Source organism: Somniosus microcephalus, chromosome 12 (genome assembly GCF_052327205.1).
Source record: "Somniosus microcephalus isolate GS21.2 chromosome 12, FLI_Smic_1.0, whole genome shotgun sequence".
Taxonomy (NCBI): domain Eukaryota; kingdom Metazoa; phylum Chordata; class Chondrichthyes; order Squaliformes; family Somniosidae; genus Somniosus; species Somniosus microcephalus.
This window is the reverse complement of record NC_140998.1, coordinates 174,530,745-174,549,642: the sequence shown is the minus strand read 5'-3', so window position 1 is coordinate 174,549,642 and position 18,898 is coordinate 174,530,745. Positions and strand designations below refer to the sequence as shown.

Here is an 18,898-nt window from a genome sequence, read left to right as displayed (position 1 = left end):
TAATGTTGGGGTTGGATCTGAGAGAACGGAGTGCTGCAAGTTCAGAGGGAGGTAAGTTGGAGTGAGTGAGGGGAGCAGAGAAATTGAGACGGCCGATGTCACGCCAGCAGTTTACAATAAAAAGATCTAGAGAGGGTAAGAGGCCAGGGTGAGAGGTCCAGATGGAACGAGAAGTCTGAAGACGGGAGAAAGTGGGGGGGGGGGGGGGAAGACTCCTGGCCAAAGAAGTGGGCGCAGAGATGAAGGCAACGGAAGAAGAGCTCAGTGCCACGCTGAACTTGAAATTCATTGAGGTGGGGGCGTAAGGGGATGAAGCTCAGGCCTTTGCTGAGGACTGATCGTTTGGGGTCAGAGAGGGGAAGGTCAGAGGGGATAGTGAAAACACGGCAAGGGGTGAGATTGGAAGAAGGGATGGGGTCAGAGGAAAGTGAAGGGGAAGAAGATTCTAGTGGGGCATTGGTATCTAAGAGTTGTTGAAGCTTGCGATCCTTGACACCTGAAAGGAAGAAACAAAAGTGTTTTGATAAAGCGCCAGACGAGGTGATGGCTACATACACTGATAGCAATACATCATTTTTTTTATTCGTTCATGGGATGTGGGCGTCACTGGCAAAGCCAGCATTTATTGCCCATCCCTAATTGAGAAGGTGGTGGTGAGCCGCCTTCTCGAACCACTGCAGTCCGTGAGGTGAAGATTTTTCCTTGTGGTTTGATACAACTAAGTGACTTGCTCAGCCATTTCAGAGGGCTGTGGGTCTGGAGTCACATATAGGCCAGACTAGGTAAGGACGGCAGATTTCCCTCCCTAAGGGACATTAGTGAACCAGATGGGTTATTACCACAATCCGGTAGTTTCATGGTCACTGTTACTGACAATAGCTTTGTTATTCCAGATTTATTTAATCAGTATAGATTTAAATTCTCCAGCTGCTGTGTAGACTAGATGCAGGGAGGATGTTTCCCCTGGCTTGGGATTCTAGAACGAAGGGTCACAGTCTCAGGATACAGGGTAGGACATTTAAGACTGAGATGAGGAGAAATTTCTTCACTCAGAGGGTGGTGAACCTGTGGAATTCTCTACCACAGAAGGCTGTGGAGGCCAAGTCACTGAATATATTTAAGACGGAGATAGATAGATTTCTAGACACAAAAGGTATCAAGGGGTATGGGGAGAGAGCGGGAATATGGTATTGAGATAGAGGATCAGCCATGATCATATTGAATGGCGGAGCAGGCTCGAATGGCCTCCTCCTGCTCCTATTTTTCTATGTTACCGTACCCTAAATTGATAGACATATATTGATATATACATATAGATACATATATTTGGTATATATCATTAATATTCAAGCATTGTCACACAAACACAATTAATATAGACACTCCTCACACACACATAAAGGGTCCCTTTAATCGGGGGCGCGCTGGAAGCGGCCGGTCGGGGACGCGCGGCGGCAGATGCTGAAGATGGCTGGAGCTGGAGCTGGTGCCGGAGCGGAGACCGGGACCGGGACGGTGCGGCTCGCCCTCCTTCTGTCTCTGATCGCGGCCGCCGGGCAGCGCAGTGCGGCCAAGTACGTGAGCGGCAGCATCAGCACCACGGAGGTGAGAGAGGGAATGGGGCAATAGAGAGACAGAGAGAGAGAGTGGGGGGAATGGGGCAGAGAGAGAGAGGGAGAATTGGGGCAGGGGGAGAGAGAGGGAATTGGGGCAGGGGGAGAGAGGGAATTGGGGCGGGGGAGAGAGAGGGAATTGGGGCGGGGGAGAGAGAGGGAATTGGAGCGGGGGAGAGAGAGGGAATTGGGGCAGGGGGAGAGGGAATTGGGGCAGGGGGAGAGGGAATTGGGGCAGGGGGAGAGAGGGAATTGGGGCGGGGGAGAGAGGGAATTGGGGCGGGGGAGAGAGAGGGAATTGGGGCAGGGGGAGAGGGAATTGGGGCAGGGGGAGAGAGGGAATTGGGGCAGGGGGAGAGGGAATTGGGGCAGGGGGAGAGAGAGGGAATTGGGGCAGGGGGAGAGAGGGAATTGGGGCAGGGGGAGAGAGGGAATTGGGGCAGGGGGAGAGAGAGGGAATTGGGGCAGGGGGAGAGAGAGGGAATTGGGGCAGGGGGAGAGAGAGGGAATTGGGGCAGGGGGAGAGAGAGGGAATTGGGGCAGGGGGAGAGAGGGAATTGGGGCAGGGGGAGAGAGGGAATTGGGGCAGGGGGAGAGAGGGAATTGGGGCAGGGGGAGAGAGGGAATTGGGGCAGGGGGAGAGAGGGAATTGGGGCAGGGGGAGAGAGGGAATTGGGGCAGGGGGAGAGAGGGAATTGGGGCAGGGGGAGAGAGAGGGAATTGTGGCAGGGGAGAGAGGGAATTGTGGCAGGGGAGAGAGGGAATTGGGGCAGGGGAGAGAGGGAATTGGGGCAGGGGGAGAGAGGGAATTGGGGCAGGGGGAGAGAGGGAATGGGGCAGGGGGAGAGAGGGAATTGGGGCAGGGGGAGAGAGGGAATGGAGCAGGGGGAGAGAGAGGGAATTGGGGGAGAGAGGGAATGGAGCAGGGGGAGAGAGGGAATTGGGGCAGGGGGAGAGAGGGAATGGAGCAGGGGGAGAGAGAGGGAATGGAGCAGGGGGAGAGAGGGAATGGAGCAGGGGGAGAGAGGGAATTGGGGCAGGGGGAGAGAGGGAATTGGGGTAGGGGGAGAGAGAGGGAATTGGGGCAGGGGGAGAGAGGGAATTGGGGCAGGGGGAGAGAGGGAATTGGGGCAGGGGGAGAGAGGGAATTGGGGCAGGGGGAGAGAGAGGGAATGGAGCAGGGGGAGAGAGAGGGAATTGGGGCAGGGAGAGGGAATGGGGCAGGGAGAGAGAGAGAGAGAATGGGGCAGGGGGAGAGAGAGAGAGAGAATGGGGCAGGGGGAGAGAGAGGGAATGGGGCAGGGAGAGAGAGAGGGAATGGGGCAGGGAGAGAGAGAGGGAATGGGGCAGGGAGAGAGAGAGGGAATGGGGCAGGGAGAGAGAGAGGGAATGGGGCAGGGAGAGAGAGAGGGAATGGGGCAGGGAGAGAGAGAGGGAATGGGGCAGGGAGAGAGAGAGAGGGGGAATGGGGCAGGGAGAGAGAGAGAGGGAATGGGGCAGGGAGAGAGAGAGGGAATGGGGCAGGGAGAGAGAGAGGGAATGGGGCAGGGAGAGAGAGAGAGAGGGAATGGGGCAGGGAGAGAGAGAGAGGGAATGGGGCAGGGAGAGAGAGAGAGAGGGAATGGGGCAGGAAGAGAGAGAGAGAGAGGGAATGGGGCAGGGAGAGAGAGAGGGAATGGGGCAGGGAGAGAGAGAGGGAATGGGGCAGGGAGAGAGAGAGGGAATGGGGCAGGGAGAGAGAGAGAGGGAATGGGGCAGGGAGAGAGGGGGAATGGGGCAAAGAGAGAGAGAGAGGGAATGGGGCAGGGAGAGAGAGAAAGGGAATGGGGCAGGGAGAGAGAGAGGGAATGGGGCAGGGAGAGAGAGAGGGAATGGGGCAGGGAGAGAGAGGGAATGGGGCAGGGAGAGAGAGAGGGAATGGGGCAGGGAGAGAGAGAGAGGGAATGGGGCAGGGAGAGAGAGAGAGGGAATGGGGCAGGGAGAGAGAGAGAGGGAATGGGGCAGGGAGAGAGAGAGAGGGAATGGGGCAGGGAGAGAGAGAGAGGGAATGGGGCAGGGAGAGAGAGGGAATGGGGCAGGGAGAGAGAGAGAGGGAATGGGGCAGGGAGAGAGAGAGGGAATGGGGCAGGGAGAGAGAGAGAGGGAATGGGGCAGGGAGAGAGAGAGAGAGGGGGAATGGGGCAGGGAGAGGGAATGGGGCAGGGAGAGAGAGAGGGAATGGGGCAAAGAGAGAGAGAGGGAATGGGGCAGGGAGAAAGAGAGAGAGAGAGGGAATGGGGCAGGGAGAGAGAGAGAGAGAGAGCGAGGGAATGGGGCAGGGAGAGAGAGAGAGAGAGAGGGAATGGGGCAGGGAGAGAGAGAGAGGGAATGGGGCAGGGAGAGAGAGAGGGGGAATGGGGCAGGGAGAGAGAGGGAATGGGGCAAAGAGAGAGAGAGGGAATGAGGCAGGGAGAGAGAGAGAGCGAGGGAATGGGGCAGGGAGAGACAGAGAGGGAATTGGCAGGGAGAGAGAGAGGGAATGGGGCAGGGGGCAGGGGGAGAGGGAATTGGGGCAGGGGGAGAGAGAGGGAATTGGGGCAGGGGGAGAGAGGGAATGGAGCAGGGGGAGAGAGGGAATTGGGGGAGAGAGAGGGAATTGGGGCAGGGGGGGAGAGAGGGAATTGGGGCAGGGGAGAGAGGGAATTGAGGCAGGGAGAGGGAATGGGGCAGGGAGAGTGAGAGAGAGAATGGGGCAGGGAGAGAGAGAGAGAGGGAATGGGGCAGGGAGAGAGAGAGAAAGGGAATGGGGCAGGGAGAGAGAGAGGGAATGGGGCAGGGAGAGAGAGGGAATGGGGCAGGGAGAGAGAGAGGGAATGGGGCAGGGAGAGAGAGGGAATGGGGCAAAGAGAGAGGGAATGGGGCAGGGAGAGAGAGCGAGCGAGGGAATGGGGCAGGGAGAGAGAGAAAGGGAATGGGGCAGGGAGAGAGAGAGAGGGAATGGGGCAGGGAGAGAGAGAGGGAATGGGGCAGGGAGAGAGAGAGGGAATGGGGCAGGGAGAGAGAGAGGGAATGGGGCAGGGAGAGAGAGAGGCAATGGGGCAGGGAGAGAGAGGGAATGGGGCAGGGAGAGAGAGAGGGAATGGGGCAGGGAGAGAGAGAGGGAATGGGGCAGGGAGAGAGAGAGGGAATGGGGCAGGGAGAGAGAGAGGGAATGGGCCAGCTAGAGAGAGAGGGAATGGGGCAGGGAGAGAGAGAGGGAATGGGGCAGGGAGAGAGAGAGAGGGAATGGGGCAGGGAGAGAGAGAGAGGGAATGGGGCAGGGAGAGAGAGAGAGGGAATGGGGCAGGGAGAGAGAAAGAGGGAATGGGGCAGGGAGAGAGAAAGAGGGAATGGGGCAGGGAGAGAGAGAGGGAATGGGGCAGGGAGAGAGAGAGGGAATGGGGCAGAGAGAGAGAGAGGGAATGGGGCAGGGAGAGAGAGGGAATGGGGCAGGGAGAGAGAGAGGGAATGGGCCAGCTAGAGAGAGAGGGAATGGGCCAGCTGGAGAGAGAGGGAATGGGGCAGGGAGAGAGAGAGGGAATGGGGCAGGGAGAGAGAGAGGGAATGGGGCAGGGAGAGAGAGGGAATGGGGCAGGGAGAGAGAGAGGGAATGGGGCAGGGAGAGAGAGGGAATGGGGCAGGGAGAGAGAGAGGGAATGGGCCAGCTAGAGAGAGAGGGAATGGGCCAGCTGGAGAGAGAGGGAATGGGGCAGGGAGAGAGAGAGGGAATGGGGCAGGGAGAGAGAGAGAGGGAATGGGGCAGGGAGAGAGAGAGAGGGAATGGGGCAGGGAGAGAGAAAGAGGGAATGGGGCAGGGAGAGAGAGGGAATGGTGCCGGGAGAGAGTGAGAGGGAAAGAGGCAGGGAGAGAGAGAGAGAGAGAGTGAACGGGGCAGGGAGAGAGAGAGGGGGAATGGGGCAGGGAGAGAGAGGGAGAGAGCGAACGGGGCAGGGAGGGAGAGGGAGGGAATGGGGCAGGGAGAGAGAGGGAGAGAGCGAACGGGGCAGGGAGGGAGGGAATGGGGCAGGGAGAGAGAGGGAATGGTGCCGGGAGAGAGTGAGAGGGAATGGGGCAGAGAGAGAGAGGTGGAAAACATATACACTCACAATAAAGAAGGCGTGAATAACCTAAATAATATTTTTGATAATTTGGCAACAAGGTCAAACTTGAAAGTTCGCAAGAACAAACCCAAAACAAAAAACTATGAAAAATGGTTTGACCCAGATTGCCATAACATAAGGAAAAAACTTAGAAAAATATCAAACCAAAAACACAGACAGCCAGAAAACGAGGAATTACGCCTTACTTATTGTCGGACACTAACACAATACAGAAACACACTCGGAACCAAAAAAGAGCAGTATATTAAGAATACACTCAGCTCCATTGAGGACTCCATTGATTCCAATTGTTTCTGGGACAACTGGAATACACTACACAAAAAACAAACGACGAATTGGCCATTCAAAATGGAGACACATGGGAAAACCACTTTGAAAAACTATACCAGAAAAACACACAATGCCAAATATGCAAAAAACTGGAAAAGCTCGAAATGGCCATAAAAGGTAACCAAAACCCACTAGACTCCATAATAACAGAAAAAGAGCTATTTGAAAAACTCAAGGACCTGCGACCAGGAAAAGCTTGCGGTGCAGACGGCATACTAAGCGAGATGATTAAACACATGGACGATAAAATGAAATTGGCTATCCTAAAACTCTTCAACTTGGTTCTGAGTGTCGGTTACTTCCCTGATATCTGGAACAAAGGACTCATAACGCCCATATACAAAAGTGGGGACAAAGTTGACCCAAATAACTATCGAGGCATCTGTGTAAACAGTAACCTGGGGAAGGTATTCTGTAGTATCATAAACAAAAGACTTATAAACTTCCTTGAGGAGCACAATGTCTTGAGTAAAAGCCAAATTGGATTCCTACGAAACTATAGACCATCAGATCATATCTTCACCCTACAGACCCTAATTGACAAACATGTTCATCAAAACAAAAGCAAAATTTTTGCCTGCTTTATAGATTTCCAGAAGGCTTTCGATTCCATCTGGCATAACGGTCTATTCCTGAAACTTATCGAAAGTGGTGCAGGGTGAAAAACATATGATGTAATTAAATCAATGTATACAAACAATAAATGTGCAGTTAAAATTGGAGACAAACAAACAAAATACTTCCCACAGGGGCATGGTGTGACGCAGGGCTCGCCCATCTCACCGACACTCTTTAATATTTACATAAATGAATTGGCAAAACTACTTGAACAATCTACAGCACCCGGCCTCACCCTATATGAATCCAAGGTTAAATTCCTCCTCTATGCAGATGACCTGGTTCTGCTGTCACCAACTAAGGAGGGTCTACAGCAGAACCTGGATCTGCTGGAGTCGTTCTGTCAGACCTGGGCCCTGACAATTAACCCCCACGAACCAAAGTCCTTGTGTTCCAGCAAAGATCCAGACATCAGGGACACAAAATAAATTTCACACTAGGAACAACTAAAATTGAACAAACCACTAACTACACATACTTGGGCTTAAAAATCAGTTCTACGGGAAATTTTCATCTGGCTGTGAATGAACTGAAAGAGAAAGCAAGAAGGGCTTTCTATGCCATTAAAAAATCAATCCAAATAGAAATCCCAATTAGCATTTGGCTCAAAATTTTTAAATCAGCAATTGAACCAATTGCACTCTATGGCAGTGAGGTGTGGGGACCGCTAACACAACAAGAATTTGCAAAATGGGACAAACACCCAATTGAGATCCTACATGCAGAATTCTGTAAAAGTATCCTCCGGACTCAAAGGAAAACCGTAAACAATGCATGCAGGGCAGAACCAGGCCAATATCCATTAATAATCACGATCCAAAAAACAGCCACCAAATTTTGGAAACACCTAAAAATGAGCAACCCCACTGCTATCATTACGAAGCCCTGAAATGCCAAGAGAGGACCATAAAGAAGAATACCCTCAGTCAACTAATCCTGGGACTCAGTGAAGTAACTACTAACAATAACCAGCCCCAGGACAGTGACAGCGTAACACAAAGAATTCGACCCAACACAATCGTCACTAAGCAAAAGGAAAAATATTTGTCATATTGGGCAGAAACAACAAAAACCCAAAACAAGCTCAATTGCTACTTGGCCCTAAACAGACAATACAACATGGCTGATTACCTGACCATGGTAAAGGATAGCAAACTGAGAAAAACCTTGACAATGTACAGACTTAGTGAACATAGCCTGGCGATCGAAAAAGGTAGACACAGGCAGACCCGGCTACCAAGAGAGGACAGGATATGCTCTCACTGCAGCCAGGGAGTGGTGGAGACAGAGAGGCACTTCCTCACAGCTTGTAGAAAATATCAGGGCATAAGGGAGAATTTCTACCCAAAATTCACAAAAATATGCCCGGAATTCAGAAATTTGAATGACGACCAAAAACTCCCATACCTACTATGGGAAGAGAGAAATTGTGTAACCTTAGCGGCACACTATGTTACAGCTTGCCATAAACAGAGGGACAACCAGTAAATCTAAGAAAAGGGTATATATAAATTATATGAATGTATATTTATACACTCAGGGATATATCTGTCTATATACTGTATGGATAGATCCGTGTTTATGTATTCAACCATAAATGTTTTTCGATGCTTTGGCAACAGAAGATGTACCTTGTCATGCCAATAAAGCGAATTGAATTGAATTGAAATTGAGAGAGAGAGGGGGAATGGGGCAGGGAGAGAGAGAGAGAGAGAGGGAATGGGGCAGGGAGAGAGAGAGGGAATGGAGCAGGGGGAGAGAGAGAGAAAGGGAATGGGGCAGGGAGAGAGAGAGAGGGAATGGGGCAGTGAAAGAGAGAGAGGGAACGGGGCAGTGAGAGAGAGAGAGGGGGGGAATGGGGCAGTGAGAGAGAGAGAGGGAACGGGGCAGTGAGAGAGAGAGAATGTGGCAGGGAGAGAGAGAGGGAATGGGGAAGAGAGAAAGAGGGAATGGGGCAAGGCTGAGAGAGGAAGAGAGAGAGATTGTGGCAGGGAGAGAGAGGGAATGGGGCAGTGAGAGAGAGAGAGGGAATGGGGCAGTGAGAGAGCGAGAGGGAATGGGGCAGGGAGAGAGAGAGGGAATGGGGCAGGGAGAGAGAGGGAAAGGGGCAGTGAGAGAGAGAGGGAATGGGGCAGTGAGAGAGAGGGAATGGGGCAGTGAGAGAGAGAGGGAATGGGGCAGGGAGAGAGAGAGGGAATGGGGCAGGGAGAGAGGGAATGGGGCAGGGAGAGAGAGGGAATGGGGCAGGGAGAGAGAGGGAATGGGGCAGTGAGTGAGAGAGAGGGAATGGGGCAGTGAGAGAGAGGGAATGGGGCAGTGAGAGAGAGAGAGGGAATGGGGCAGTGAGAGAGAGGGAATGGGGCAGTGAGAGAGAGAGAGAGGGAATGGGGCAGTGAGAGAGAGAGAGAGGGAATGGGGCAGTGAGAGAGAGAGAGAGGGAATGGGGCAGTGAGAGAGAGAGAGGGAATGGGGCAGTGAGAGAGAGAGAGGGAATGGGGCAGTGAGAGAGAGAGGGGGAATGGGGCAGGGAGAGAGAGGGAATGGGGCAGGGAGAGAGAGAGGGCGAATGGGGCAGGGAGAGAGGGAGGGAATGGGGCAGGGAGAGAGAGAGAGAGGGAATGGGGCAGGGAGAGAGAGAGAGAGAGGGCGAATGGGGCAGGGGGAGAGAGAGAGGGAATGGGGCAGGGAGAGAGAGGGGAAATGTGGCAGGGAGAGAGAGAGGGAATGGGGCAGTGAGAGAGAGAGGGAATGGGGCAGGGAGAGAGAGGGAATGGGGCAGGGAGAGAGAGAGGGAATGGGGCAGGGAGAGAGAGGGAATGGGGCAGGGAGAGAGAGAGAGAGAGAGGGCGAATGGGGCAGTGAGAGAGAGGGAATGGGGCAGGGAGAGAGAGGGAATGGGGCAGGGAGAGAGAGAGGGAATGGGGAAGAGAGAAAGAGAGGGAATGGGGCAAGGCTGAGAGAGGAAGAGAGAGGGAATGGGGCAGGGAGAGAGAGAGAGAGGGCAAATGGGGCAGTGAGAGAGAGAGGGAATGGGGCAGGGAGAGAGAGGGAATGGGGCAGGGAGAGAGAGAGGGAATGGGGAAGAGAGAAAGAGAGGGAATGGGGCAAGGCTGAGAGAGGAAGAGAGAGGGAATGGGGCAGGGAGAGAGAGAGAGAGGGAATGGGGCAGGGAGAGAGAGAGAGAGGGAATGGGGCAGGGAGAGAGAGAGGGAATGGGGCAGGGAGAGAGAGAGAGCGGGAAAGGGGCAGGGAGAGAGAGAGGGAATGTGGCAGGGAGAGAGAGGGAATGGGGCAGGGAGAGAGAGAGGGAGGGAATGGGGCAGGGAGAGAGAGAGAGAGGGAATGGGGCAGCGAGAGAGAGGGAATGGGGCAGTGAGAGAGAGAGAGGGAATGGGGCAGTGAGAGAGAGAGAGGGAATGGGGCAGGGAGAGGGAGGGAATGGGGCAGGGAGAGATAGTGAATGGTGCCGGGAGAGAGTGAGAGAGAATGGGGCAGGGAGAGAGAGGGGGAATGGGGCAGGGAGAGAGAGAGAGGGAATGGGGCAGGGAGAGAGAGGGGGAATGGGGCAGGGAGAGAGAGAGAGAGAGAGAGGGAATGGGGCAGGGAGAGAGTGAATGAGGCAGTGAGAGAGAGAGAGGGAATGGGGCAGTGAGAGAGAGAGAGGGAATGGGGCAGTGAGAGAGAGAGGGAATGGGGCAGGGAGAGAGAGAGAGAGAGAGAGGGAATGGGGCAGTGAGAGAGAGAGAGAGAGGGAATGGGGCAGTGAGAGAGAGAGAGAGAGAGGGAACGGGGCAGTGAGAGAGAGAGAGGGAATGGGGCAGGGAGAGAGAGAGGGAATGGGGCAGGGAGAGAGAGGGGGAATGGGGAAGCGAGAGAGAGAGGGAATGGGGAAGAGAGAAAGAGAGGGAATGGGGCAAGGGGAGAGAGAGGAAGAGAGAGGGAATGGGGCAAGGAGAGAGAGAGAGAGGGAACGGGTGCAGTGAGAGAGAGAGAGAGAATGGGGCACAGAGAGAGAGAGAGAGAGAATGGGGCAGGGAGAGAGAGCGAGAGGGAATGGGGCAGGGAGAGAGAGAGAGAGGGAATGGGGCAGTGAGAGAGAGAGAGGGAATGGGGCAGGGAGAGAGAGAGGGAATGGGGCAGTGAGAGAGAGAGAGAGGGAATGGGGCACTGAGAGAGAGAGAGGGAATGGGGCAGTGAGAGAGAGAGAGGGAATGGGGCAGGGAGAGATAGGGAATGGTGCCGGGAGAGAGTGAGAGAGAATGGGGCAGGGAGGGAGAGAGAGAGAGAGAGGTGGAATGGGGCAGGGAGAGAGAGGGGGAATGGGGCAGGGAGAGAGAGAGAGGGAATGGGGCAGGGAGAGAGAGGGGGAATGGGGCAGGGAGAGACAGGGGGAATGGGGCAGGGAGAGAAGAGAGAGAGGGAATGGGGCAGCGAGAGAGTGAATGAGGCAGTGAGAGAGAGAGAGGGAATGGGGCAGTGAGAGAGAGAGGGAATGGGGCAGTGAGAGAGAGAGGGAATGGGGCAGGGAGAGAGGGAACGGGGCAGTGAGAGAGAGAGAGGGAATGGGGCAGTGAGAGAGAGAGAGAGAGGGAATGGGGCAGTGAGAGAGAGAGAGAGGGAACGGGGCAGTGAGAGAGAGAGAGGGAATGGGGCAGGGAGAGAGAGAGGGAATGGGGCAGGGAGAGAGAGGGGGAATGGGGAAGCGAGAGAGAGAGGGAATGGGGAAGAGAGAAAGAGAGGGAATGGGGCAAGGGGAGAGAGAGGAAGAGAGAGGGAATGGGGCAAGGAGAGAGAGAGAGAGAGAGGGAACGGGGCAGTGAGAGAGAGAGAGAGAATGGGGCACGGAGAGAGAGGGAGAGAGAGAGAGAGAATGGGGCAGGGAGAGAGAGCGAGAGGGAATGGGGCAGGGAGAGAGAGAGAGAGAGAGAATGGGGCAGGTAGAGTGAGAGAGGGAATGGGGCAGGGAGAGAGAGAGAATGGGGCAGGGAAAGAGATAGAGAGAGAGGGAATGGGGAAGAGAGAGCGGGAATGAGGGAGGGAGAGAGAGGGAATGGGGCAGGGCAGGAGAGAGAGGGAATGGGGTAGGGCAGGATAGAGAGGGAATGGGACAGGGCAGGAGAGAGGGAATGGGGCAGGGCAGGATAGAGAGGGAATGGGGCAGGGAGAGAGAGTGGGAATGGGGCAGGGAGAGAGAGAGGGAATGGGGCAGGGAGAGAGAGAGGGAATGGGGCAGGGAGAGAGAGAGAGGGAATGGGGCAGGGAGAGAGAGAGGGAATGGGGCAGGGAGAGAGAGAGGGAATGGGGCAGTGAGAGAGAGAGAGGGAATGGGGCAGGGAGAGAGAGAGGGAATGGGGCAGGGAGAGAGAGAGGGAATGGGGCAGTGAGAGAAAGAGAGGGAATGGGGCAAGGAGAGAGGGACAGGGAATGGGGCAGGGAGAGAGAGGGAATGGGGCAGCGAGAGAGAAAGGGGGGAATGGGGCAGCGCAAGAGAGAGAGGGAATGTGGCAGGGAGAGAGAGAGAGAGAGAATGTGGCAGGGAGAGAGAGAGGGAATGGGGCAGGGAGAGAGTGGGAGGGAATAGGGCAGGGAGAGAGAGGGAATGGTGCCGGGAGAGAGTGAGAGGGAAAGGGGCCGAGAGAGAGAGAGAGAGAGAGAGAGAGGGAATGGGGCAGGGAGATAGAGAGAGGGAATGAGGCAGGGAGAGAGGGAATGGGGAAGCGAGAGAGAGACGGAATGGGGCAAGGGGAGAGAGAGGAAGAGAGAGGGAATGGGGCAAGGAGAGAGGGATAGGGAATGGGGCAGGGAGAGAGAGTGGGAATGGGGCAGGGAGAGAAAGGGAATGGGGCAGGGAGGGAGAGAGTGGGAATGGGACAGGGAGAGAGGGAATGGGGAAGCGAGAGAGAGACGGAATGGGGCAAGGGGAGAGAGAGGAAGAGAGAGGGAATGGGGCAAGGAGAGAGGGATAGGGAATGGGGCAGGGAGAGAGAGTGGGAATGGGGCAGGGAGAGAAAGGGAATGGGGCAGGGCGAGAGAAAGAGGGAATGGGGCAGGGAGAGAGAGGGAATGGGGTAGGGAGAGAGAGGGAATGGGGCAGGGAGAGAGAGAGGCAATGGGGCAGGGAGAGAGAGAGGGAATGGGGCAGGGAGAGAGAGAGGGAATGGGGCAGGGAGAGAGAGAGGGAATGTGGCAGGGAGAGAGAGAGGGAATGGGGCAGGGAGAGAGAGAGGGAATGGGGCAGGGAGAGAGAGAGGGAATGGGGCAGGGAGAGAGAGAGGGAATGGGGCAGGGAGAGAGAGAGGGGGGAATGGGGCAGGGAGAGAGAGAGGGAATGGGGCAGGGAGAGAGAGAGGGAATGGGGCAGAGAGAGAGAGAGGGAATGGGGCAGGGAGAGAGAGAATGGGGCAGGGAAAGAGATAGAGAGAGAGGGAATGGGGAAGAGAGAGAGGGAATGGGGAAGAGAGAGAGGGAATGAGGGAGGGAGAGAGAGAGAGGGAATGGGGCAGGGAGAGAGGAAGGGGGAATGGGGCAGAGAGGGAGAGGGAATGGGGCAGGGAGAGAGAGAGGGGGAATGGGGAAGAGAGAGAGAGAGGGAATGGGGAAGAGAGAAAGAAAGGGAATGGTGCAAGGGGAGAGGGAATTGGGCAGGGAGAGAGAGAGAGCGAGCGAACGGGGCAGTGAGAGAGCGGGGGAATGGGGCAGGGAGAGAGAGGGAGGGAATGGGGCAGGGAGAGGGAGGGAATGGGGCAGGGAGAGATAGGGAATGGTGCCGGGAGAGAGTGAGAGAGAATGGGGCAGGGAGAGAGAGAGAGAGGTGGAATGGGGCAGGGAGAGAGAGAGAGAGGTGGAATGGGGCCGGGAGAGAGAGGGGGAATGGGGCAGGGAGAGAGAGAGAGAGGGAATGGGGCAGGGAGAGAGAGGGGGAATGGGGCAGGGAGAGAGAGGGGGAATGGGGCAGGGGGAGAGAGAGAGGGAACGGGGCAGTGAGAGAGAGGGAATGGGGCAGGGAGAGAGAGAGAGGGAATGGGGCAGTAAGAGAGAGAGAGTGAATGGGGCAGTGAGAGAGAGGGAATGGGCAGGGAGAGAGAGAGGGAATGGGGCAGTGAGAGAGAGAGAGGGAATGGGGCAGAGAGAGAGAGAGAGGGAATGGGGCAGGGAGAGAGGGAACGGGGCAGTGAGAGAGAGAGAGGGAACGGGGCAGTGAGAGAGAGAGAGGGAATGGGGCAGGGAGAGAGAGAGGGAATGGGGCAGTGAGAGAGAGAGAGGGAATGGGGCAGAGAGAGCGGGGGAATGGGGCAGGGAGAGAGAGGGAGGGAATGGGGCAGGGAGAGAGAGAGGGAATGGGGCAGGGAGAGAGAGAGGGAATGGGGAAGCGAGAGAGAGGGGGAATGGGGAAGAGAGAAAGAGAGGGAATGGGGCAAGGGGAGAGAGAGGAAGAGAGAGGGAACGGGGCAGTGAGAGAGAGAGGGAATGGGGCAGGGAGAGAGAGAGGGAATGGGGAAGCGAGAGAGAGGGGGAATGGGGCAGGGAGAGAGAGGGAACGGGGCAGTGAGAGAGAGGGGGAATGGGGCAGGGAGAGAGAGAGGGAACGGGGCAGTGAGAGAGAGGGGAAACGGGGCAGGGAGAGAGAGAGAGGGAACGGGGCAGTGAGAGAGAGAGAGGGAATGGGGCAGGGAGAGAGAGAGAGGGAACGGGGCAGTGAGAGAGAGGGGGAATGGGGCAGGGAGAGAGAGAGAGGGAACGGGGGAGAGAGAGAGGGAATGGGGAAGCGAGAGAGAGGGGGAATGGGGCAGGGAGAGAGAGAGAGGGAACGGGGCAGTGAGAGAGAGAGAGGGAATGGGGCAGGGAGAGAGAGAGGGAATGGGGAAGCGAGAGAGGGGGAATGGGGAAGAGAGAAAGAGAGGGAATGGGGCAAGGGGAGAGAGAGGAAGAGAGAGGGAATGGGGCAAGGAGAGAGAGAGAGAGAGGGAACGGGGCAGTGAGAGAGAGAGAGGGAATGGGGCAGGGAGAGAGAGAGGGAATGGGGAAGCGAGAGAGAGGGGGAATGGGGAAGAGAGAAAGAGAGGGAATGGGGCAAGGGGAGAGAGAGGAAGAGAGAGGGAATGGGGCAAGGAGAGAGAGAGAGAGAGGGAACGGGGCAGTGAGAGAGAGAGAGGGAATGGGGCACAGAGAGAGAGAGAGAAAGAATGAAGTAGAAAGACTGTTTAAAATTAATATTGTTTAAAAGTAATATTGTATATACCCAACAAATGTCAAATCGATTGACACCTACAGAATGTTGGAAAACTGTACCTTTTTGCTATGTAAGCTTTGGCAATATGGTTCTCTGTAAACTTTCATGCCAATAAAGCATTTGAACTGAACTGAACTGAATGGGGCAGGGAGAGAGAGAGAGAGAGAGAATGGGGCAGGGAGAGAGAGCGAGAGGGAATGGGGCAGGGAGAGAGAGAGAGGGAATGGGGCAGGTAGATTGAGAGAGGGAATGGGGCAGGGAGAGAGAGAGAGAATGGGGCAGGGAAAGAGATAGAGAGAGAGGGAATGGGGAAGAGAGAGCGGGAATGAGGGAGGGAGAGAGAGGGAATGGGGCAGGGCAGGAGAGAGAGGGAATGGGGCAGGGAGAGAGAGGGGGGAATGGGGCAGGGAGAGAGAGGGAATGGGGAAAGGAGAGAGAAAGGGGGGAATGGGGCAGCGAGAGAGAGAGGGAATGGGGCAGGGAGAGAGAGAGAGAGAGAGAATGGGGCAGCGAGAGAGAGAGGGAATGGGGCATAGAGAGAGAGAGGGAATGGGGCAGGGAGAGAGAGAGAGGGAATGGGGCAGGGAGAGAGAGAGAGAGAGGGAATGGGGCATGGAGAGAGTGAGGGAATGTGGCAGGGAGAGAGAGGTGGAATGGGGCAGGGAGAGAGAGAGGGAATGGGGCAGGGAGAGAGAGAGAGAGGGAGAGAGAGGGAATGGGGCATAGAGAGAGAGAGGCAATGGGGCAGGGAGAGAGAGAGAGAGAGAGAGAATGGGGCAGGGAGAGAGAGAGGGAATGGGGCAGGGAGAGAGAGAGAGAGAGAGAGAATGGGGCAGGGAGAGAGAGAGGGAATGGGGCAGGTAGAGTGAGAGAGGGAATGGGGCAGGGAGAGAGAGAGAGAATGGGGCAGGGAAAGAGATAGAGAGAGAGGGAATGGGGAAGAGAGAGCGGGAATGAGGGAGGGAGAGAGAGGGAATGGGGCAGGGCAGGAGAGAGAGGGAATGGGGCAGGGCAGGATAGAGAGGGAATGGGGAAAGGAAAGAGAAAGGGGGAATGGGGCAGCGAGAGAGAGAGGGAATGGGACAGGGAGAGAGAGAGAGAGAGAGAATGGGGCAGCGAGAGAGAGAGGGAATGGGGCATAGAGAGAGAGAGGGAATGGGGCAGGGAGAGAGAGAGAGGGAATGGGGCAGGGAGAGAGAGAGAGAGAGAGGGAATGGGGCAGGGAGAGAGAGAGGGAATGGGGCGGAGAGAGAGAGGGAATGGGGCAGAGAGGGAGAGGCAATGGGGCAGGGAGAGAGAGACGGAATGGGGCAGGGAGAGAGAGGGAATGGTGCCGGGAGAGAGTGAGAGGGAAAGGGGCAGGGAGAGAGAGAGAGAGAGGTGGAATGGGGCAGGGAGAGAGAGGGAGGGAATGGGGCCGAGAGAGAGAGAGGGAATGGGGCAGGGAGATAGAGAGAGGGAATGAGGCAGGGAGAGAGGGAATGGGGAAGCGAGAGAGAGACGGAATGGGGCAAGGGGAGAGAGAGGAAGAGAGAGGGAATGGGGCAAGGAGAGAGGGATAGGGAATGGGGCAGGGAGAGAGAGTGGGAATGGGGCAGGGAGAGAAAGGGAATGGGGCAGGGAGGGAGAGAGTGGGAATGGGACAGGGAGAGAGTGGGAGGGAATGGGGCAGGGCGAGAGAGAGAGGGAATGGGGCAGGGAGAGAGAGGGAATGGGGCAGGGAGAGAGAGGGAATGGGGCAGGGAGAGAGAGAGGGAATGGGGCAGGGAGAGAGAGAGGGAATGGGGCAGGGAGAGAGAGAGGGGGGAATGGGGCAGGGAGAGAGAGGGAATGGGGCAGGGAGAGAGAGAGAGAATGGGGCAGGGAGAGAGAGAGGGAATGGGGCAGGGAGAGAGAGAGGGAATGGGGCAGAGAGAGAGAGAGGGAATGGGGCAGGGAGAGAGAGAATGGGGCAGGGAAAGAGATAGAGAGAGAGAGAGGGAATGGGGAAGAGAGAGAGGGAATGGGGAAGAGAGAGAGGGAATGGGGAAGAGAGAGAGGGAATGAGGGAGGGAGAGAGAGAGGGGGAATGAGGGAGGGAGAGAGAGAGGGGGAATGGGGCAGGGAGAGAGGAAGGGGGAATGGGGCAGAGAGGGAGAGGGAATGGGGCAGGGAGAGAGAGAGGGGGAATGGGGAAGAGAGAGAGAGAGGGAATGGGGAAGAGAGAAAGAAAGGGAATGGTGCAAGGGGAGAGGGAATTGGGCAGGGAGAGAGAGAGAGCGAGCGAACGGGGCAGTGAGAGAGCGGGGGAATGGGGCAGGGAGAGAGAGGGAGGGAATGGGGCAGGGAGAGGGAGGGAATGGGGCAGGGAGAGATAGGGAATGGTGCCGGGAGAGAGTGAGAGAGAATGGGGCAGGGAGAGAGAGAGAGAGAGAGAGAGGTGGAATGGGGCAGGGAGAGAGAGAGAGGTGGAATGGGGCCGGGAGAGAGAGGGGGAATGGGGCAGGGAGAGAGAGAGAGAGGGAATGGGGCAGGGAGAGAGAGGGGGAATGGGGCAGGGAGAGAGAGGGGGAATGGGGCAGGGGGAGAGAGAGGGAATGGGGCAGGGAGAGAGAGAATGGGGCAGGGAAAGAGATAGAGAGAGAGAGAGGGAATGGGGAAGAGAGAGAGGGAATGGGGAAGAGAGAGAGGGAATGAGGGAGTGAGAGAGAGAGAGGGAATGGGGCAGGGAGAGAGAGAGGGGGAATGGGGCAGCGAGAGAGGAAGGGGGAATGGGGCAGAGAGGGAAAGGGAATGGGGCAGGGAGAGAGAGAGGGGGAATGGGGAAGAGAGAGAGGGAATGGGGAAGAGAGAAAGAAAGGGAATGGTGCAAGGGGAGAGGGAATTGGGCAGGGAGAGAGAGAGAGCGAGCGAACGGGGCAGTGAGAGAGCGGGGGAATGGGGCAGGGAGAGAGAGGGAGGGAATGGGGCAGGGAGAGGGAGGGAATGGGGCAGGGAGAGATAGGGAATGGTGCCGGGAGAGAGTGAGAGAGAATGGGGCAGGGAGAGAGAGAGAGGTGGAATGGGACAGGGAGAGAGAGAGAGGTGGAATGGGGCCGGGAGAGAGAGGGGGAATGGGGCAGGGAGAGAGAGAGAGAGGGAATGGGGCAGGGAGAGAGAGGGGGAATGGGGCAGGGAGAGAGAGGGGGAATGGGGCAGGGGGAGAGAGAGAGGGGGAAATGGGGCAGCGAGAGAGGGAATGGGGCAGTGAGAGAGAGGGAATGGGGCAGTGAGAGAGAGAGAGGGAACGGGGCAGGGAGAGAGGGAACGGGGCAGTGAGAGAGAGAGAGAGGGAATGGGGCAGGGAGAGAGAGAGAGGGAATGGGGCAGTGAGAGAGAGAGAGTGAATGGGGCAGTGAGAGAGAGGGAATGGGCAGGGAGAGAGAGAGGGAATGGGGCAGTGAGAGAGAGAGAGGGAATGGGGCAGTGAGAGAGAGAGAGGGAATGGGGCAGGGAGAGAGGGAACGGGGCAGTGAGAGAGAGAGAGGGAACGGGGCAGTGAGAGAGAGAGAGGGAATGGGGCAGGGAGAGAGAGAGGGAATGGGGCAGTGAGAGAGAGAGAGGGAATGGGGCAGTGAGAGAGCGGGGGAATGGGGCAGGGAGAGAGAGGGAGGGAATGGGGCAGGGAGAGAGAGAGAGGGAATGGGGCAGGGAGAGAGAGAGGGAATGGGGAAGCGAGAGAGAGGGGGAATGGGGCAGGGAGAGGGAGGGAATGGGGCAGGGAGAGATAGGGAATGGTGCCGGGAGAGAGTGAGAGAGAATGGGGCAGGGAGAGAGAGAGAGGTGGAATGGGGCAGGGAGAGAGAGAGAGGTGGAATGGGGCCGGGAGAGAGAGGGGGAATGGGGCAGGGAGAGAGAGAGAGAGGGAATGGGGCAGGGAGAGAGAGGGGGAATGGGGCAGGGAGAGAGAGGGGGAATGGGGCAGGGGGAGAGAGAGAGGGGGAAATGGG

At 56.7% G+C, this 18,898-nt stretch overlaps 1 protein-coding gene across 1 annotated transcript; it reads right to left on the bottom strand.

Annotated features, from left to right (window-relative positions):
* Positions 1 to 1,409: 1,409 nt before the first annotated feature.
* Positions 1,410 to 16,361, bottom strand: LOC147109735 (uncharacterized; the record flags this gene model as incomplete). The annotated part of the gene is made up of 3 exons (XM_086002360.1): positions 1,410 to 1,483; positions 15,439 to 15,930; positions 16,022 to 16,361. Coding segments are annotated over 3 exons (906 nt in total), but the record flags the coding sequence as incomplete, so codon positions are not given.
* Between the last annotated feature and the right edge of the window lie 2,537 nt (positions 16,362 to 18,898).